At 12.5% G+C, this 25,560-nt stretch overlaps 1 protein-coding gene across 1 annotated transcript; it reads left to right on the plus strand.

The window, feature by feature from the left end:
* Positions 1 to 18,021: 18,021 nt before the first annotated feature.
* GL218_02320 (uncharacterized protein) lies at positions 18,022 to 19,370 on the plus strand (the record flags this gene model as incomplete). Its single annotated transcript, XM_033578827.1, has 3 exons — positions 18,022 to 18,591; positions 18,700 to 19,007; positions 19,064 to 19,370. 3 exons carry the CDS (start codon positions 18,022 to 18,024, stop codon positions 19,368 to 19,370), a joined length of 1,185 nt encoding a protein of 394 aa, XP_033438250.1.
* Between the last annotated feature and the right edge of the window lie 6,190 nt (positions 19,371 to 25,560).

Below are 25,560 nucleotides of genomic sequence, written 5' to 3' on the forward strand. Positions count from 1 at the left end.
TTATATATTTTTATAATAATTTTAAATATTTTTAATTTATTTATAAATATAATTTTTATTCTTTTATAATATCTAATCTTCAAAAAATTAGTATAAATTTTTTCTATATATTTACCGATTAATTTAACTTTTTAAATAATTTTTTTTATTAATAAAAAAATTAAAATATTTTTATTTTAAAATTATATTAACTATAATATATATTAACATTTTATATTTTTTTATTAAAATTTAATAATTTTATTAATTTTAAATTATTAAAAATTATTTTTTTTATAAATTCTTTCTTTAATTTCTTATTATTATATTTAATTAAATTTTATATAGGTATTAAAAAAGAATATTTTTTAATTTAATATATAATAAATTTATTTATAAAATATAAAGATTTTTTCAAAATATTTATTATAATTATTATATTTTTATTTATAATTATAATAATTTTATATAATCTTTTTTATTTGTTTTTTATTATAATAGATTAATATATTATTATTCATAAATAATAATATAAATAATATCTTTATTATATTAGGTTTATTTTATATATTTAAAATAATATAAATAATTTTTTATATTTTAATTATTTTTATTTTATTTATAATTTTTTATATTATTTAAACTTTTTAAAATTATAATAATATAAAGAATAAATTTATTATAATCTTAAAATAAACGTTAAATATAAATGAAATAGATATAAATTTATTAAGATTTATTATTCGTTAGAAATATTTTTTACGTTTAAATTTTTAGAAATTATTACAAGAAATTAGTAAAAAAATAATAAATAATTGATAAATAATTGATAAGAAATTAATAAATAATTTTTCAATAAATGATAAAAAATTGATAAATTAATAAAATAATTGGTTAAAATTTATTATAATATTTAAATATTTTTACCAAATTTTACCGTACAAACCTGTAATTACGTGAAAACGCTTGCGTAAGCTTGCAAATACATACATTTCTTTAAAATTTATTATTAACCGCTTTTATTATTATTTAAAAATAATTTTTTTTTAATTTTTTAATTTTTTTAAAAATAATTTTATACATTTTTTAATTTTATTAATAAATTAATATATATTATAATAAATATTTAATTATAAATCATATCTATAAAATAAATTTTATTATAAAATTTATTATTATTAAAATTAATATCTACATTATAATTAATAATATTAAATAAATTAAAATAAATATTAATTTAATGTTAATTTAATATTTTCTAATTTTTTATAATAAAAATAAATTATATAAATTAAATTAATTAAAAATATATTATTATATTAATCATATAAAAAATTAATTTCTTATTAAAATATATAATATTTCACAATTAAAATCTATATTAGGACTTTTTAGTATAAACCTAAAACGCTATAATATTTTACCTTTAATTTAATAATAATAATAAAATTTATTAATTTCTTTAAAATTTTTAATATTTATTTTATATTTTATTTTATTAAAGAAATTATAAAATTTATTAATAAATAAAAAATTAAAACGTATATATAAAAAATATAATATTATTTAAGTAAAACTAAAAATATTTTTTTTTTTATATAATTTTAATTATTATATTATTTTTATTAATTAATTAATTAATAATATTATTAAAATAAATTTTTAAATAATTTATATCTTTAATTTAAAAAAATATTAATTTTTATTATATAAAATTTTATTTTATTAAAAAATATTAATAATTATAATTTTTAATAATTTTAAAAATAAATTATTTTTAAAATATATTTATATTTTATTAATACAGTTAATAAATAATTTATATTAATTTTTTAATTTTTTAATTATAAAGATTTTATATTACTTTTATTTTATTATTAATATATATATTATTTTTATATCCAATATAATACCTTAAAATATATATTTTATTTATTAATTAAAAATAAATATAATATTAAAATTAACCTTATTATCTTATTTTTGATAAATAAATAGTTATAAATTAAAATAATATTAAAATAATTAATTATAAAAATAAATTATAATTATATATTAATTATTAAATTCTTTTTTTTATATAAATTTATTAAAATCTTCTAAATTCAATTTATTAATGCCTTTAAATTTAATTAAAAATATTAAATAATTTTTTTTTACTTAATTTTTATTTATTTCTTACTATTTTTTTACATTTTTATATTTTTTTTATATATTTAATAAATTAATATATCTTTTTTTAATATATTTAATAATACCATTTTTAATATTTAAATAATTTATTATAAAAATAATATTTTTTCTATTTATTATTATAATAATATTTATAATTAATATAATATTATATTTATCATTATTATTATTTTAATTATTAATATTAATATTATATTATAATATTTTTTTAAAATCTTTACAAATATTAATTAACATTTAAAACTTATTTATTATTTTTTAAAATTAATATAATAAAATAAATAAAATATATTATAATTATAAAATATTAAAATATAATTATAATAAATTATTATTTTCTTTTAAAACTTTATTTAAAAATACGTTAATATAATAATAATTTATCAAATATAATTTCTAATACTTTTATATTTAATTAATTTTTATTTTATTTTTAATTTTAATATTATAAAAAATAATTATTATTTAATTTTAATAATATTATATTATATTTTATTTTATATTAAAATATATTATAAAAAAAATAAATTATTTTTTTTAAAAATAATTAAAAATATAGTATAAAATTAAATTTATTAAATTTTAATTATATAGTATATATTTAAAAGAAATTGGAACTTAGTTTTGAAAATATTATATATTTTATATATATAATTATTTTTATTATTTTAAACTTTTTTAAAATAATTTATAATAATTAAAAAATATATTTTATTAAAGATTTATAATAAAAAACGTTATAAAAAATTTAATTTTATTAATTAATAATAAATATAAAAATTTAATTTAATAAATTATTTACTGGTATAAATAATGAAACTATTTAAGAAAAAAACCGTAACCTTTTATTAATTAATTTTTTTTATTTTATATACCACTTAAAAAAACTATTAATATTATGTATAAATTATTTAATAGTAGTTTAAAAAATTTAAATTTATTTTCTAAAGTTAATAGGCTAGATTATCCTTTTATTAAATCAATTTTATACCTTAAATTATAACTTAAATTATAACTTTATTATTTTATATATTATTAAATATTAAAATTATTATTTAATAAAAAAAACCTTAAGAGAAATAATAAAGATTTTTATAAAAATGAAAAAAAATTATAAATATTTATTATTTAAAGATTATTTTAATTTCTTTATTAAAAATAAATTATTTATTATAAAGAATTTAACATTTTTTAAAATATTTAAGTATAAAATTAAAAAAAAATATAATAAAGGTTTTATTTATTAAAATATTAATAAAGTATTAGAGATTAATAAAAGATTAATAAAGTATTAGAGATTAATAAAAGATTAATAAGAAAAAAAAAGAAAAAAAAAGAAATTATATTTTTTATAAAATAAATAATATATATTATTAATATATAAATAATAATTTAATTAAAATAATATTTTAATTATAAATTTATTTTATATATAATATTAAACATAATAACGTTTTAAAATTATAAATTATTATTAATTATTATATTTATAATATAATATATATAAATATATATATATTTAAATATACCATACTTTCTTTAATATTATATATTAAATTTTCTTTATTAATATAATTAATTACTTTTATTTTATCTTTTTTAATTTATTAAAATTTTATATTAATAATTTATTTATTAATATAAAATTAATAAAAGAATTTAAATAATTAATATTATTCGTTGGAAACATTTTTTACGTTTAAATTTTTAAAATTATTATAGAAAATTAATAAGAAAATGATAAATAATTGATAAATAATTGATAAGAAATTAATAAATTAATAAAAATAATTGGTTAAAATTTATTAAAATATTTAAATGTTTTTAATAAATTTTACGGTATAAGCCTATAAGTACGTAAAAATGCTTGCGCGAATTTACAAATGTATGCATTTTTTTAAATTTTATTTTAATATTAATTTTAATAATTTTAATAAAGTAATAAAATTATTTATTATAAATATTTTAAATTAATTAATATAAATAAAACCTAAATTATTTTTTATTTATAAATAATTTTTTAATTATTAATAATTTATTATTTTATTATTATATAATTAAATTATTATTTAAAGAATATATTTTAAAAATATATTTTATTAATTTCTATAATTTATTTATATAATTTATTTATCTGTTAAAAATATTTTTTACGTTTAAACTTTTGGAAATTATTATGGAAAATTAATAAATAATTGATAAATAATTAATAAATATTTAATAAATAATTAATAAATAATTAATAAATAAATAATAAAAAATTAATAAATTAATAAAGAAAATAATTAATTAAGATTTATTAAGATATTTAAATATTTCTAATAAATTCTACAGTGTAAGCCTGCAAGTACGTGAAAATGCTTGCGCGAGTTTATAAGTACATGCGTTTTTTTAAATTTTATTTTTTTTATTAAATTAAATTATTATTTATAAAATAAAATTATGTTTATAATAAATTTTTATTTATATTTTATAAATTATTAAAAATAATTAAATTAAATTATAATATAATTATAAAAATTTAAAAGAATTATATAATAATATAAAATTATATTTTATTATAAAAAAATATTTTATAATAGAAAATATAATATTATTATTATGTATATTATTATAATAAAACTTTTTAAATTATTATAATAATGATTTTTTTAATTTCACTAATTTATATTATTAATTATTTAATAATATTAATTAATATTAATAAATACATATATAAAATAATAATTAATTAAAATAAATATATTTATAATATTTGAAGAAGAAAAACTATTTGAAAAGGTATACCGGAAATATGCTTTATTTATATATGTATATGTTCCTTTTTTAATGCGTGGGAAACGTGACCTTTTTTTAATTATTATATAACTATTATTGGTATATATAAAAATAAATAAAATATTAATTTTAAAATAATTAATTAATAACCATATTACTTTAATATATTTTAATATAAAATAAATAAAAATATAATAATATTAAAATTAAATTATTATTATTTTTTATAATATTAACATTAAAAAATAAAATAAAGGTTAAAATTAAAAATATTAATAATTATCTATAATTAATTATTATTAGATTAATATATTTTTAAATTAAATTTAAAAAAAGTTTTATTATAATTATATATAAAATATGTTATAATATTATATAATTATAATATATTTTATATATTTAATGTATTAATTTAAAGATTTAATAAATCCATTTTAAACATTAATTAAAATTTATAAAACTTTTTAAAACATATATTAATATATAATTAATATTAATAACGCAAATAATAATAATAAAAAAATGGTATTAATTGATATTATATTGATTATAAATATTATTATATTAACAAAATAAGGTTATATTTTTATGAAAAATTGTTTAAATATTAAAATTGTTATTATTAAACATATAAAAAAAAATTAATTTATTAATTATTTATAAAAATACGTAAAAATGTTAAAATATAATAAAAAATAAAAAGAAATTAAAAAAAGTTTATTTTTTATTTTTTTTAAACAATTTTAACAAATTTATAAAAAGAAAGTCTAATAATTAATATATAATTATAATATATCTTTATAATTAATTATTTTAATATTGATTTAACCTCTAATTATTTATATATAAAAAATTAAAATAAAAATTAATGTTAATATAATATTTATTTTAAATTAATATGTAAAAAATATATTTTAAAATATTATATTAAATATAGAAATAACATATATATTAATAGTAAGTAAAGGATAATATAAGATTTTTATTAATACCAATTTAAAATATTATTTATATTAATAAAATAAAAATATATTTCGAAAATAATTTATTTATAAAATTATTAAAAATTATAATTACTAATATTTTTTTTAAATAAATTTTTATATAATAGAAATTAATAACTTATTTTTTTATTAAAAATGTAATTTATTTAAAAATATATTTTAATAATAAACAACCTTAAATCGGTAATAAAAAAGGCTTTATTTGAGTAATAACCACATTTAATGTAAAGCGTATTCGGGGTACATATTTTACCATATAATTTTCTTAATATTTCTTTATATTATATATTTATTTTTTTCACTTTTATTATATCGTTTAGCAATATTTAAAATAACTATTTATTTTATTTTTTAAATTTTTCTTTAAATTTTTTAATTAATATTATAACGATTTTAAGGTTAATTTTATTTTTTTAGTTATAGAAATTATTTTAATTTTTTTTTAAAAATGTTTAAAAAATGTTTTTTAATAAAATCGACGTAAATGTTACAAAAATCTTTTTAAATAAATATAAAAAAATATAATTATAATATTATTTAATAAAACATTAATAATTATGAAAATAATATTTCAATATATTATATGGTTAAATATAATTAAAAATTAAAAAAGTTATTTAAGGTTTAAAATTATATAAAATTTATTGATTTAAAAAAATGTTATGTTTAGTAAAAATATATAAAATATATTTGTTATAATAAAAAATAGGTTTTTTACTTATTAAATATTTTAAATATTTATATAAATTATATTATTAATAAAATATTATATAATAATTCATTTTATTAATAATTTATTAATTAATATTAATTTTATATTAAAAATTTATATAATATTAAAATTTAAATTTTATAAATTAAGAAATTTTTAAAATTATTTGTTTTTAATATTATAATTACGGCAAAAAATTTAAAAATAATAATAATTTTATTTTATTTAAATAAAAATAAGAAAATAAAAATATTAATTATTGAAAAGTTATATTTTAAATTTATTTTAAATATTTATAATTATTTAAAAACATTTATAACGTCATTAATTTTATATTTAATGTTATTTTTATAATAATATTTAGTAAATTGTAAAACTTTTTTAATTAAATAATAAAAAGTTTTTTTTAATAGTTAAGAAATTAATTTTTTAAACTATGTTATATTAAATTTTTTTAAAAAAAAATTAAAACTGTTTTTAATTTAATATGTTTTTAAATGTAAAAAAAATTATTTGTAATTTTATAAATTTAATAATTAAATATATAATATCTTTGATTTCTTTAATACGTTATTTATTAAATTCTTTTATATTTATTATAATTTTTTATTATTATAATTTTTTATTATTATAATTTTTTATTATTATAATTTTTTATAATTTATTTATATATAAAATTAATTTTAAAGTTGTTTAAAGTTACATAAAAAATAAATTTAATAATGACTATTGTTATTGGTACACCCTCGTTTTATTATCGGAACTTATTGGCACATTTAATACATTTAAATACATTTTCCCCATTTTTAAGTCCTTATATATTATAATGTATTAACTTTTATAATTTATTTAATATTGTATTTTAATATATAACGTTTATATTGTTATTTTTGTTTTAATTCAAACTTTTTAATAATATAAGTTTTAATAAAATATATATGTTAGTTTAAAAATTATTCGAATATATATGTATAATTAATTAAATATTTAATTGAATATAAATGCGACCGTAAAAAAGCTTTTTATAAAACTTTATTTTAAAACTTTTATTAAATATATTAACCATTATAACTTTTTAAATTTAAAAATGTAATATATAAAACTAATATTGTTAATTTTACATCAATTAAATCATTTTAATAATATAAATATCAATTTAGTACAAGCTTTTAATATAAAGTTATTTAAGTATGTATAATGGTAATGGTTGGTTGTGGTGGCTTTTAGGGATACCACGTGATATCCTTTTGCGCGGTTACATTTACATTAAATTAAATATATATTTAAATATCTTTTAAAAAAACGTACATATTTAATCGATATTTCTATTGTTGGAAAGTTTTAATTAAAGTAAAAATAGCGATATAAATCTTATATGTTAAAATTTTAAATTAAATAAATTATAAAAATTAAAAAGTTAAAATGTGGTATAATTAATTTAATTGAAAAAATTAATGGGCATGTACTTGTTATATAAAATGTACCAATAAACCTCCAATAATAAAATAAAAGTATATTAATAACAATAATTTTAATAATAGTTAATAATTAATGATATATTTATTTAAATTAAATATTTTTTATTAAGTTTAATAAGTAAATTATTATATTTTTCCTTATAAAATATTTAATGTAAAAATTATATTTCCTATTAAATTTAATAATAATTATATTAAATGTTTATGTAAATTAATTAAAAAAGCTTATATTATAATGTTTTATATAATATTTTAAACTATTGTTATTAATACGCCCTTGGTTTATTATTGGAGTTTATTAATACATTTAATACATTTAAATACATTTTATTTATTTTTAATTCTTAACTTTTTATTATATTCATTTTTATAATTTATTTAATTTAATCATTTAAAATATAAGATTTATATTAAGATTTTTACTTTAATTAAAGCTTTTTAATAATATAAATTTTAATTAAATGTATACGTTATTTTAAAAGTTATGTTAATATATGTATATATTTAATTAAATATAAACGCGATTGTAAAAAAGCTTTTTATTGTCGCATTTAAAGCTTTGTTTAAAAACTTATTAAATATATTAACTTTTATAATGTATTAAATTTAACAATTTAATTTATATTATTTAAATTGTTAGTTTTACTTTAATTAAGCTATTTAAATAATATAAATATTAATTTAATATAAACTTTTACCATAAAATTATTTAAATATATGTATTAATGGTGGTGGTTTTTAAAAAAATTATATGGTATTTTACCATTTGGTTGTAATGATATTAAATTGAATATATATTTAAATAACTCTTAAAATAATGTATGTATTTAATTAAAATTTATATTATTTAATAACTTTAATTAACACAAAACAAACATTTTTAATTATATAAATTAAAATGTAATATAAGTGATTTAATTAAAATAATTGGTGCGGATGTATTTAATGTATAAAATATATTAGTAAACCTTTAATAGTAAAATAAAAGTGTATTAATAACAATAATCATATTTTAATATATAATATATTATAAATTTTTTAATATAACAAAGTAATAATTTTAAAAAAGATTAAAATTAAATAATATTTTTTAAAAATTAAATAAATAAGTAATATATTATTATTTTATATAAAAAAAAACTTTTAATTTAATATTATTTTATTATTAAAATGTTTATATATATTTATTATAACTAAATAATTTAATATTTTTTTATGTATATTTTTATAATTATCTTATTATTATAAAGTGTGGGACTAAATTAAATTAATTAATAAAAAGTTTAAAATTTAAAATAATTTTTATTAAAAAATATCTTTTTTTATTACATAAAAATTAATTTACTTGATATTTAATCTATATTTAAAAATATAATTAATAATCAATAAAATATTAAACTTAATTAATTTTATTATCAAAAATATATAGTTTTTACGTTATAATATTTCATATTTAATTTATAAATATATTAAAAATCTCTATAAAAATTATTATTTTTAAAAGTTTTAAATATGTTAATGATAAGAAATAATCTTTAATATTATTTATAAATTATTATATTAAAATCCCTTATAATAGAAAATTATTAATAATATTAATATTAATAAAAATAGTTAAAAAAAAAGTTAACTATATAAAAATTTATAAATTAAGTATAATAATAAATACCATTAAAGTATTATAAAAAAAAAGTTTATGAAAAACCGTTTAATAAAAATATAAATTGAAATTAAATATAATTAAACTAATCTTAAAATAAGTTTTATAAATTAAAGTTTTAAATTAAAGTAAAAGTTAAATAATAGTTATAAAATAATTTTTTTTTACATATATATATAATTATTTTAAGATATAAATAATGAAAAAAAAAAATATATTTATTTTATGTAAAATTTGGCATTTATATAATATTATAACCTTATTGTTAAATATTTAAAGTAAAATATTTAAAAATAATTTTTTTTTAAATTATATTTAATTTAATATAGTTAAATGTAAAGTATATAAATTTATATATAAATTATAAAACAATTAAAATATTTTTAATTAAGACTTTTGGAATATAAAAAAATATAAAAAGTTATTAATAAAATTATATATTAAGGTATATATTTGTAGTTTGTTTTATTTTACTTGTGTTTATTGTTTATATAAAGCCTTTTTTATTGCTAATTTAATGTTACATTTTAATATATAATATTTATATTGTTACTTTCGCTTTAATTAAAGCTTTTTAATAAAATAAATTTTAATTAAATACATGCGTTATTTGTAAAGTTATTTAAATATACGTATGTATTTAATTTAATATTTAATTAAATATATATATAACCGCAAAAATGTTTCTTACAAAACTTTATTTAAAACTTCATTTAAAATTTTATTAAATATATTAACTTTTATAACTTATTTAATTCAATAATTTAACTTATATAATTTTTACTATTAATTTTGTTTTAATTAAAACCTTTTAATAATATAAATATTAACTTAATACAAGCTTTTAATATGAAATTATTTAAGTATATATGGTGGTAATAATGGTAGCTTTTAAAGAGACTACGTGATATCTTTTTAATTGGTTGCATTTGCATTTATATTAAATATATATTCGAATAATTTTTAAAATAATGCATGCATTTAATCAAAACTTATATCGTTAAAAAGCGATAAATAAAACGAAAATAATAATATAAATTTTATATATTAAAAGACGGGATTAAATAAATTATAAAGGTTAATATATTATAATATGGTAAAGTTAATTAATTTAAAAAATTTAAAACAATTGGTAAAGATGTACTTTTTATATAAAGTGTATTAAGAAACCTTTAATAACAAAACAAAGGTGTACTAATAACAATAGTCAAAATTAAATAGAAAAATAATTATTTTAAAAAATTATATAAAAATTTTAATATAAAAAAATTAAATACTTTATTTTTTAATAATATTTTATAATTTAAAATATATAATAAAATAATTTAATAAAATATAATTTAAAAATATAAAAATAAAAATATGTTAATATTATATAAAAAGTTTTAATATATAAATTAATAATATAAAAATTTTAAGAAAAATTTTATTATAATAATAAAATATAAAAATAATAATTTAAAATATTATTATAATATATATATATATAATTTAAAACCTTGTTATAAAAAATAAAATACTTTAAAAATATTATTACAAATAATTAAACTTTTATATAAATTAGTAAAATTAAATATATATTAAGTTGAAACTTGTTTTAAATATTATAAAAAAAATAAAATATTTTTTATTAACTTTTAATTTATATTTATTAATTATAAAACTTAATGAAATATTTAAAATAATGAAATTTTAAATAAACAATATATTATATTTTATTATTAACAAATTTTAGTCGAAAAAAATAAAGTTTTAATAAAAATAAATATTAAAGTAAATTATGAAAAATAAAAAAAATAAAAATAATTAAAAGTTTTAATAAATTACAAAATATAATTTATAAAAAAATAACTGTTATTATTTAATAAAAGAATAAATTAAAAAATTAAAAATATTAAATCTAAAAATATTTAATATAATTAAATACTTTAAAATTTAAGAAAACGCATGTACTCGCAAGCTCGCAAGGTAGAATCTGTCGGAAACATCTAACTGTTTTAATAAATCTTAGCCAATTATTTTCTTTATTAATTTATCAATTATTTATCAGTTTCCCATAATAATTTCCCAAAGTTTAAGCGTAAAAAATGTTTTGGACGGATAAAATAATAAATTAAAAACGTTTATATTATATATATTTATTAATTTAAAATAGTTTTAAACTATTTTATAATCATATAATATATAACATTTAATGTAAAAAAAACTAAAAATATTAAATTTATAAATGAAATAATAAATAAAATATAAAAATTAAGGTTTTAACTTTATTAAATTAAATTTATAAAATTTATATTTATATATTTCTTCTTGTTAAAAACATTTTTTACGTTTAAACTTTTAAAAATTATTATGTAAAAAAAATAAAAAAATAATAATTAATTAATAAGTAATTTATTAATAAATAATAAGAAATTAATAAGTTAAAAAAAAACAATTAGTTAAAACTTATTAAGATATTTAGATATTTTTAATAGATTTTATTATGTAAGTTTATAAATATGTAAAAACGTTTGCGCGAGTTTATAAATACATGCGTTTTTTTTAATTTTAAATAAATTATTTATTAATAACGAAAATATAAATTTTTAAATTAATTATATTATTATATTTAATAATAAAAAATTTATAAATTATAATTATAAAATATATATTCTAAATAATATTATTTATTAATTATTTATTAAAATTATTACTATTAATATACTTTCGTTTTATTATTAAAACTTATTAATATATTTAATATATTTAATATATTTAAATATATTTTATTTATTTTTAAGTTTTAATATATTAAAATGTATTATTATTTTTTAATTTAATATTTTAATATGTATTATTTATATTATTATTTTCGTTTTAATTAAAGCTTTTTGATGATATAAATATCGATAAAATGTATATATTATTTTAAAAGTTGTTTAAATATATATTACTTAATTTAATATAAGTAACCGTTAATTTTATTTTTAAAATAAGGTTTAATTATTTTAATTTATATTTAAAATCTTTTTTTAAATGTTTAACGTTATATTTTTTAATTAAGGAATTTATAATATTAATGTTTATTTCAACAATATATATACTATTCTTAATATTTATTTAAAATTTAAAAAAACGCAAGCACTCGTAAGCTCGTGTAAACATTTTCACATATTTATAGGTTTATATAATAAAATTTATCAAAAATTCCTATCAATTTTTTATCATTTATTAATCAATTATTTATCAATTTCTTTTAATAATTTTTAAAAGTTTAAGCGTAAAAAATGCGCCCGACAAATTATTTTATTTTAACTAACAATTATAAAATATAAATTATTTAATTTAATTATTTTCATTATTACCTTAAATATTATCTTGATTATTACTTTTACCTTTTTTTTAAATAGTTTTTTAAACGTAACTATATTTACCACATTTATAACAAAAACCGGGTTTTTTACTATTTTAATTAAATTTATTTTTGAAACGTTTAAATTTTTAATTTTTACAATTATTATTTTTTTTAAAAAATTATAAAATAAATTATTTATTAATTTATTTTTTTATAATTTTAAAATTTATTAATAAAATTATTTACAATTTATATAATTGAAAGTTTTCGATTTATTTTTTATTTATTTTTTATTATAATTAAATAAAATTATCATAATTTATTATTTATTATTTAAAAATAGTTTAAATTTTCATATTAATTATATTAAATAAGGTTTTTACCGTAATGTTTTTTATTTATAAATTTATATTATAATATTTTTCATTAAATTTTATTAATTCAAGTATATATTATACCTAATAATTGTAAAATCTTTATATCTTTTTTGGTATTTAAAATTAAGTTTAAAAGATTACATTTAAATTTTTTTATAATAACATTAAATATTTTTAATTTATTTATGAATATAATTTTTTTTGTTTATAATATTTAATTTTTTAAAAAATTAATATGATAGTTTTTTTTATATATTTACTGATTAATTTAATTTTTTAAAAAACTTCTTTTATTAATAAAAAAATTAAAATATTCTCATTTTAAAATTATATTAATTATAATAAATATTACTATTTTATATTTTTTTTAATATTTTAATTTTTTTCTTTAAATTTAACAATTACTTAAATAATATTAATTTTAATCATTTTAATCATTTTAACAACTTTAAATTATTAAAAATTCTTTTTTTTGCAGAATTTTTTTTAATTTCTTATTATTTTATTTAACCAGCTTTTACGTAAATATTAAAAAAGGGTTTTTTTAATTTAATACATAATAAATTTATTATTTTTAATAAAGATTATCTTATTTTCTTATTTTATATTTAACTTTCATATTTATAATAAAAAGATTTACTTAATACCTTTTAATAATACCACCTTTATTAAATTATTTAAACTATTCTTGGATATTGGTTAAATTAAACTATTAAATGTTATAAAAAATAAATTTAGTATAAATAATTAATTATATATTTTCAAAATAAATAATAACTATTATATTACTATTATTTATATTAAAAATTTTTAAAATACGTTCATATAATTTTTATTATGTTATTATATTATTTATTTATTTTAATTTATCTATTATTACATTACTATAACATTTTTAAATTTAACCTTTTTAAAAAATTTATTACTTTATTAATTAATTAATTTATTATCAAAATGAAAACTTTTTGTATTTATTTTATTTTAAAATTTATTAATTCTTTTAATGGTTTATTTTTTAACTTAATTTTAATTAATTTTTTATAAAACATTTAATTCATTTTTTTTATTTATTACTGTAATTTTATAAACTAAATATTATTTATTTTTACTATTTTTTAATAAACGTTATTTATTAAACTATTTTTCCTTAATTTTTAAAATTTTATATTTTTTAATTTATTTACTAAAATTTATACACTTTTTTTAATATATAAAACCTTCTAAATAATTTAAAAGATTTTGCAATAATTTAATTAATATTAATATGAAAAATGTAAAAATATAATAATATTTATATATATTATTTTATACATAATTATGATTTATAAAAATTTAATATTTATATATAACTTTATTAATATAATAAAGTTTAAACCATTTATTATAACTTTTTTATTACTACGTGCTTTTATTTATAAACTAAATACCTTTTATATAAAAATAATAATTATAATTAATATAATGAAAGTTTTTTTTTAAAAAAAATATTAATAAAATATTAAAAATAAATGAAATATTATTAAAAAAAGAAAAAGTTATATTATTTATAAAATAAATAATATATATCATTAATATATAAATGGCAATTTAATTAAAATAATATTTTAATTATAACTTTATTTTATATATATAATTAAACATATTAATGTTTAAAAGTTATAAAATATCAATTATTATTATATTAACGTTATAACATATATAAATATATTTATAGTTATATTAAATTAAACCATTTTTTTAATATTATATATTAAAAATTTTTACATTAATATATTTAATTATTTTTGTGTTACTTTTTTTAACTTATTAAAATTTTATATTAATCATTTATATAATAAATATTTTATTTTCCGTGTAAATACTTTTATATATTAATATATATTATAATATTATTCGTAATTATCTTAATGGAAATATAAAATTATTTATTATAAATCTTTTAAAATGTTTTTAATATTTATTTAATATTTAATATACTTTTATTTATATTTTTAAAATTTATTAACGTAAGTAATATTTAAATTGTTTTTGATTTAATAATAATTATTTATAGGTTAATATCGTTTTTATTTTATTACCATATAATCAAAATATTATTTAAGTTATACTTTTACTAAAACTATATTTTATTAATTTATATTATTTGTTGAATTTTTTGTATTAAATGAAATTATTATTTTAAATATAAACTTATATTTACGTTAAATCTTTTATTTAAAACTTTTAAAACATTATAAATATTATAAAAAAATAAAACTGTAATATATAATAAAATTATATTGTAATATAATAATAAAAGTTTAAAAAAAGTATATAATAATATAAATTAATATTTTATTTTAAATAAAAAAAAGTATTTATATAAAAAATATAATATTATTATTACATACCTGTAAAATACAATAAAATAAGTTAAATATAACAAATAATAAATAATTGTATTTAATTAAAACCCTTTTATTTTTACGGGATAAAAGGCTTAATTGGTATATATAAAAACAAATAAAACATTAGTTTTAAAATATTTAATTAAAGATGATTTTGCTTTTAATACTTATATTATTATAATAATTTTTTTTAAATTATTACATTAATAACTTTTTTAATTTTATTAATTTATATTATTAATTATATTAGTAATTATTTTATAATATAAATTAATATTAATATATATATAATGTAAAATAAATAAATAAAATCATAATTAATTAAAATAAATATATTAATAATATTTAAAAAAAGGAATTATTTAATAAATTATATTAAAAGTATAATTTATTTATAATTATATATGTTTTTTATAAAATGAAATAAATTAAATTAAATATAATAAATAATAAATAGTTATGTTAAAATATTAAATTAAATAAGTTATAAAAGTTAAAAAGTTAAAAAATAATATAATTAATTTAATTAAAAAAATTGGTAAAAATGTATTTGTTATATAAAATGTATTTGTTATATAAAATGTATTAATAATAATAATTAAAATTAAAATTAAAATAATTAAAATATAAAATTTAATTAGTTAAAATTATTTTAAATGACTTTAAACTAAAAATTTAAAAATAATCCGAAAAAACTCCTTTTTTTAACCATATAATTTTTCAATTAATTACATTTTAATACATTTTTTTAAAACATTTTTAAATTTTTAATTTAAAATAATTTTAAACATTTTTTTTAAATAATATAATAATAATAATTAAATTAATTAAAAACATTAATTTTAACGTATTTATAATAAATAAAATTTTTATATAAAAATAAATATTAATTTAATTATTTAAATAAATACGTATGCGTTTTAAATTAAAATTAACCAATTGTAACGTTAATTGTAATAAATGTAATAATAAACGTTAAAACTTATAACATTATAATATAATATCGTATAAATATATAAAAATAATGAAAAATTAATTAAAATAATTAAAATAAAAAATATTTTAAACGTTATTATTATTTATTATATTATCGTTAATATAATTTATGTAAAAATTATTAATTTATAAAAATTTAATGTATTAAATAAAAAAAAACTTTGTTTTTTTTAATTAAAATAAACTATTTAATTAATAAATGACTAATTTTCGATTAGTCATTTATTTTTTATTAATTTTATTAAAAATTTAATTAAAACCTTAAAACATATACCGATTCGTTTTATAATATATAAAGTTAATTAAAACTAAAATTCGAAAAACGCCTTTTTTAAAACCTACAAATATAAACACATAGACCAAAGGTTTTGTAGCACCTATGACGCCAACAAAAAGGAAGCAAAAGCGGGCGAAGCCCCGCCGCTCCTCGAACCTCTAGTCTTAGCACACTAAGATAAGTTAAAAAGGGCTGTGGCTGGAAAGATACAACATAACGAACGAATATTTCAACGGGAGGTTTAAAGTCACTTCAAATAACCCAAAACTAGGCCCGTTTGTAGCGTTGCTTTGGAAGGTCGGATCACGGCAATGCCTGTCAAATACCAGGGTGCCTAAGTGGTGGATAATGGTATATCCGAACATGGCCGGTCTGTGCCTATATCCTATCCACTTATTACTCCTGATACAATAACCTATGTATGTAGATCAAAACATAAGGTTATCCAATAGATTCGTGTGTTTGGCAAACACCCGGTAGCCAGACACAAACTGGGTATACTAAGCCGATACTATAGGTAAGTACTCAAGTAGTCATTAACTATATGTAGAATACGTCCCCGGATACGGCAGTTAATGAACTCTTCCCCGGATCTCTGCGTCTTGAATGTTATAAATAGAAAGCTGGCGATTCGGAATCCGGGGCAAGTGTCGGACAGTGCGGCGGCAAATGTATGCCTCATGGATTTGAATACGAAAATAAGGGTCGCCATATGGGGCCATGGTTTCACCACCGGTGTGAAGGTTGAGAGATATAAGTGTTGATGTAGGAATCCCTCAACTGTCCTGTTTCTCTAAGTGTTGAGCTTTCATTCATCTAAGTTACTCAAGTGTATACTGAATAATGGCAACTCTCAAATTTCTGCTCCTGGCCTACGCGGCGTCCCACGCTGCAGCATTCATCCACCCGGGACTTCTGCATACGTCCGAGGATCTGACTCGCATTAGGGACCATGTAAACAATGCGGATGAGCCTTGGAATACAAACTGGCAGCTACTCACCAAAAACTCACACGCTCAGTCGACCTATGAGCCCAGCCCACAGGCAATTGTCTACCGGGGTTCCGACGGTACTCACGCCCAAAACTACCCAAAGCTTTATAACGATGTTCACGCCGCTTACCAGCTTGCGATCCGTTGGCAAGTCGAGCAAGCGACTGAGTATGCTGATGCCGCTGTCAAAATCCTCAACGCATGGTCGTCCACAATGACGGCCATAGGTGGTAACAGTGACCTCTTCCTCGCGGCCGGCATTTACGGGTATCAGTTGGCAAATGCTGCTGAATTGATGCGATCCTACAGCGGTTGGAATAGCAGATCGCAGGACGACCTGAAAAGTCTCCTCGTGGATGTGTTCTATCCCCTCAATTATAGGTTTCTTACAACCCATAACGACCAGGATGAGTACCATTACGTAAGAGAACTCCTATAACTCTGGTTTTTCCTTAGTTATAGAAGACCTTTCTAGGACTATGATAGACGTCTCATAAGTTTGAGCTCTGCTAACTAAAGCTTGTTTTAGTGGGCAAATTGGGATTTCTGCAACACGGCCAGTATAATGGCCATTGGCGTCTTCACAGATAACCAGACCATGTACGACTGGGCCAAGGACTACTTCCTGCACGGAGATGGTAGAGGTGCCATCAACAATTTTATTTACAAGAACTACACCGAAGATGGGAGTGGTAAGATTCTAGCCCAGGGCCAAGAGGCAGGAAGAGATCAAGGCCACGCAACACTAGACCTCGCGCTCTTGGGCGCTATTATGCAGCAAGGGTACAACCAAGGAGACGATTTGTATGCGATTTTGAGTAACTCCGGCTTAGCTGCGTGAGTATATCCCTTCGAAAAGACGATGTGTATTTAGAGGCTGACAATAGGAGCAGATCGGAATATGTCGCCAAGTACAACACAGGCTACGACGTGCCGTACACTTGGTATAATAGCTACCTTGGAAACCAGACCGAGATCAGCGCTGCCAGCCGCTATACCCACCGTCCCGGCTTTGAGCGCTTATATGCCCACTACGCGGATGTCAAGGGCCTGAATGCCTCTTGGACGAAACTGTACCGAGACGAGACGAACGGTAATAGTACTGACGGCGTGGAAGGCGGTGGCGGCGATTACAGCAGTAATAGCGGAGGTTATGATGACTTAGGCTACGGAACATTATTGTATCGATTAACGGTTTAAATACAACAAGGGGGGGAAATACGTTACTTTAAGCAATTTGAAACATTTTGAAAGCAACTGGCAGGCGTAACTTGCCATTTTATATAACCAGCTGTAATTAATAAAATTTAGGAAAACGCAAGCGTTTTTACGTACTTATAAGCTCGCATGGTAAAATCTATCAGAAAAATTTTTCAATTTTTTATTATTTATTAAATGTTTATTTATTAATAATTTATTAGTTTTTTATAATAATTTTTAAAAGTTTAAACGTAAAAAATGTTTTTAATAAATTAGTTTAATTAATATAAGTTTTATTTGTAAAATTTTAGTTTATAAATAAAATTTATTAAAATTAATTTCATTTTTATTTAATTTAACTCGGTTTATTAATAACGTAACTTAATTTAAAATAAATAAAATTTTATTAATTAAATTATTTAAACATGTTAACATAAATATCATTAATATATATAAGTTTTAAATTAAAAATATTATATTACATAATATATTTAAAGTTAATTATAATATAAATTAAATTTTAAATTATATTAATATTATATATTTATTATAAATAAAATAATAAATGAAATTACATTTAATATAATAAAATTAGTTTTTTTTAAATTTATATTAAAAAAGTAAAATTTTAACTTTAAAAAAACTTTCGAAAATTTTATTATTTATTATTTTTATTTTTTTCATTTTGTTATTTTTTTTTAAAAAAAATCATTTTTTATTATTAAAATATTATATTATTAATAATATCGTTTTAAAAATTAAACCGATTTTACAAAATAAAATGGTTTTACGGTTATAAAACGTTTTTTTAAAATCAAATATTAAAAATGGGTATTTATATTTATTATATATAAATTTTAACCAATTAAAACCTTTAAAACTTAAAAATGTTTTGTTATATAAAATTATTTTAATTTTAAAAAGATTTTTTTAAACTTTTTTTATAATATATATTATTTATAATAACGTTATTAAATTTATTGTTTATTAAACTTTTTAATTAACTTTGTTTAATATAATTATTTAATTGGTTTATTAATTAATTAACCAATTAATTTTATATTTTTTTAAAAATTTTAAATTGAAGTTACGTTTTTATTTTATTTTATTTTTTATAATGATTATATGTAATTAAATAAAAACATTATATTAAAATATATAAGTTTTATATTATAATTAAATTAAATAAAACTGTAAAATAAAGTATAAAATAAAGTATAAAATAAAAGTATTATTAAATAATGTAAAGTTTAATTAATAAAAAAACACGCATTATTTAAAAAAATAAAATAATTGAAATCATTTTAATAACATAATTATATAATGAAATAAATATTTAATAATATATAATAACTTTAAATATTATTTATTTAATCTGTTTTTTATTGTTTATTTAACCTTATTTATTATAAAAAATAAAGTTTATTATTTATATTAAAAGAAATTAAAAAATCATTATAAAAATCAACAAAAAACTTAATAAATATTATGGAAATAATTAATAAAATTTAAAAAACATATAAATTAACGGATTTTAAAATATTATATTATTTTAAATTATTAAAAATGATTTATTAATTTTAATTTACTATATTATATTTTATTATAATATATTTGTTTTTTAAAAATAAAAATATTTTATAAAAACTTATAATAAATTATTTTATTAAATTGAAATAATATAATATTTAAAACGTTTTAATTTATATATTTATTAGTTAATTATGTAACATTTATTAATTATTTTATTGATTTTTTATAATAATTTAAATTATTATAAAAAACGATTTTATTTATAAATTATTATATTAATTATTTATTTTATAATAATATCATTATTTTAAAATTTTATATAAAGATTTTATATTTAAAAATATTATTAATATATTTATTTAATTTAAATTAAATTAATTAATTATAAATAAAAATTAAAATAATAAATTACTTTACGTTTAAAATGATATTATAATATGAACTTTTTTAGTTTATATGCTTATTAATTTCTTATAATAATTTATTAATATGTTTAATATAAATAACGGATTTTATTTTAAATTAATAATTTTAAATAAATTAATATTATAATAAAATTAACTTATTTAAATTTAACAATTTAAAATAACATTTATTATTTATATTAAATAAATTAATAAATTATTATAGGAAATTAATAAATGTATAAATTAAAAAAGTTTATATTATTATATTATTTTAAACTTAAAATAATTTTTTAATTTTATATTTGTTAAATATATATATATATATAATATAAAATTATTATTATTATTAAAACTTAATGGTATATTTAATATATTAAATATTATAACTTACGTAATTTTATAATATAATATATAATATATAATATTTATATTTGCATTTTAATTAAAAGTTTTGAATAATATAAACTTTAATTAAATATATTAATTCTTATAATTTATTTAATTTAATAACACAATTTATCCGTTAAAACATTTTTTACGTTTAAACTTTTAAAATTATTATAAAAAATTAATAAATTATAAAAAATTAATAAATTATAAAAAATTAATAAATTATAAAAAATTAATAAATTATAAAAAATTAATAAATTATAAAAAATTAATAAATTATAAAAAATTAATAAATTATAAAAAATTAATAAAGATTTCTGAAAAATTTTACCGTATAAACCTACAAGTATATAAAAACGTTTATACAAGTTTGCAAATATATGGGTTTTTTTAAATTTTAATATATATAATTATTAATAATATATAATTTTAAAAATAAATAAATATTGTTATTATAACGTATATAACATTAACTTTATTTTATAAAAAATATATATATTTTTATACTATTTTATTTCAATATTAATTATAAAATAAAAATTAATTTAATTTAAATTTTTTTTAATAAAAAATCTTTAAATAATTTATTTTAAACTTTTATTTACTATAAATTTAAAAAAAATTAACTTATTTTTGAAAATTATTAAATAAATTAAATAAAGTTTAAAATATTTAATATAATTAAGTAAAATATTTCGTGAAAATTTTAATATTTTTATTTTTTATTTTATATGTTATAAACAATTATTAAATATTTTCATTATTTATAATTATTATAAAATAATTATTACTTTTAATTAAAATATATTATGAAATATAAAAATTATATTATAGAATTTTGTTAATATAATTTATTTATTTTTAAAAAAATTTATTTTTTTTTATAATTTTTATTTAATTATATATAAAATGATTTTTAAATGATTTCTTTATTAAAATTTATATTTATAAATTACTTAATAATTTTTTTTATTCTTTTATATTAAAATAAGAGCAACACTAGTTGGGCAGTAAGGGGCGTACTAAATGGGCAGTATGCCGGGCTGGCATATATCGTTAAATACCTACCCTACCATATAAAGTCATTACTATAAACTTATATTGTCAGAATAGTCTCAACCATCCGTATTTTTAAAAATATAAGCCCTCTTATTGGCTTAAAATCTTATATCGCCTGTTTGGTAATATCTTTATTTTTATTTTAATATTATACCTTATTTAGCATTTTATTTAATTTAATTTAATTAATTTAGTTAATTTAATTAATTTAATAACGATGTAAGTAAAGTTTTATATAATAATTTTATTTGGTTGTATGTATTTGCTAAGTATTATTATTTGGTTGTATGCGTTTATTTCGATGTAAAAAAGTTAAAAATAAAGTCTTTAAATAATACCTACATATGAGGCTAGTTAAAAGGTTATGGCTGATAAAACTAACCAATTAAAAGTATATATCTTAGGTAAATTCAAATTTGGTAAGATTGTTATAAAAAATATATGCGCGATAAAGTAAGTTTATATAGGAATATATGTAATACTTGTACGATACTTACCAACCTTGCTATTATGCAATTATATATAATATATTGCCCACCTAATACGCCCCCTACTGCCCGACTAGTGTTGCTCTAAAATAATATAGTTTTTAATATTAGAAAATTAATTTATTTTTTATTTTATATAATGATTTAAATAATATTTTATAATTTTACTTAATTTTTATTAAATTTTTTATTATTAATTTTCATTTTTATTTTTAATTTATACACTTATTAACAAAAATGAATTAAATTTTAAAACTTAAATTTATTATATTTTTATAACAAAAAACCTTAACATTTTACGTTTAATATTATAAAAATTATTTTATTAAAATTTTAAATATATTAAATATTTTTTTATTTTTTTATTTCATATAATAATTTTTTTAAAAAGATTTTAAATAAAAAATTTTAAATATAAAAAATATATTATAATATTATTTTAATAAGTTTCGTTTTTAAATTTTATAATTTATATAACGCAATCCCTATTTTTATAAGAAATATTAATTTAACATTTATATATATAATATATTTTTATTAAAAATATTAATTATTATATTAAATATAAAATTATTTATATAATATATAATATATATATTGATTTTTATATTTAAAAGAAATTAGTTTAAATATAAAAAGTAATAATAATGAAATTAATATATAATATTTAATAAATATAATGAATTATTTATTTATAAAAATTATTAACTTCGTTTTTAATATAAAATTTAATTATTTTAACTTTTATTTAAATTTTTTTTAAAACGTTAAAAATTATATTTTTTTAATTAAAAGATTTATAATATTAACGTTTATTTTAATAATATATATATTATTCCCAATATTTATATATTAATTTACTTTAGTTGGTATTTATAAAATATAAATTAAATAATTATTTTAATTATCACTTTAAATATTACTTTAATTACTATTTTTACCTTTTTTTTTCAAATAGTATTTTTAAATGTGGTTATATTTACCACATTTATAATCAAAACGGGTTTTTTTATTATTTTAATCAAATTTATTTTTAAAATATTTAAATTTTTAATTTTATTTTGTATTATTTTTTAAAAATTTATAAAAAAATTATTTATCAATTTATTTTTTTTATAATTATAATATTTATTAATAAAATTGTATAAGATGTATTTACCTTGTGGATAAAAGTATATAATAATAAGGAAATTACAATGGTTAGTTTAAATTTTATTATATTAATAAAACCATATAAAAATATTTAATTTTTATAAATTTTAATTACATATATAATAATATATATAAATATTATTATAGTTTATATTCTTTTATAGTAATATTTTATTATTATTAATGAAATCGGATATTAATTAAATTATTATAAAAATTTTTTTATTTATTAAAAAAGTTTTATATATTAAATAAAGTAAATAAATTTTAGTAATTAAATTAAAAGGTATAAGATTTTGAAAATTAAGTAGAAATAATTTAATAAATAACAATTATTAAAGAATAGTAAAGGTAAGTAATATTTGATTTATAGGATTAAATTAATAAATAAAGGGAAATAATTAAACGTTTTATAAAAAATTAATTAAAATTAGGTTAAAAATTAAATTACTAACAAAAAAAAATTACAAATTTAAAAATACAATAAACGAAAAAAGTTTTTATTTTAATAATAAATGTAATAATTAATAAAATAGTAAATTTTTTGGAAAAATTAAATTTAAAAATATTATAAAAATATTAATATAAATAAATTAAAATTAATAAATAATATAGTAAAATAATAAAAATTATATAAACATATTTTAAACATTTTTAATAAAGGTAATAATATTATAATAAATATTACTTATTTTAAAAATAAAAATATATAACTAATTATTTATACCAAATATATTTTTTATTACGTTTAATAATTTAATTTAATTAATGTTTAAAGATGGTTTAAAAAATTTAATAAACATAACATTATTAAAGGTTATAAAATAAACTTTTCCCTTGTAAATATTAGAGCCAGGTATAAAATAAAAAACGAAATAATTTTTATTACAAATAACGAATTTGTAATATATTAAATCAATAAATAACGCCCCTTAACGCTTACATAAAACTTAATTAAATATAATAGTAAGAAATTAAAGAAAAAATTTGCAAAAAAAAATAATTTTTAATAATTTAATTATTATAAATAACAATTTAAAATTCTTAAAATTATTAAATTTATTAAAGTTATTAAAATTGTTAAAATTACTAAAGTTAATAAAATTAATAAAATTATTATTATTTAACTAATGATTAAATTTAAATAAAAAAAATAAAAAA

Source organism: Daldinia childiae, assembly GCF_008694065.1.
Source record: "Daldinia childiae strain JS-1345 chromosome Unknown Scaffold2, whole genome shotgun sequence".
In the NCBI taxonomy this organism is placed as follows: Eukaryota; Fungi; Ascomycota; class Sordariomycetes; order Xylariales; family Hypoxylaceae; genus Daldinia; species Daldinia childiae.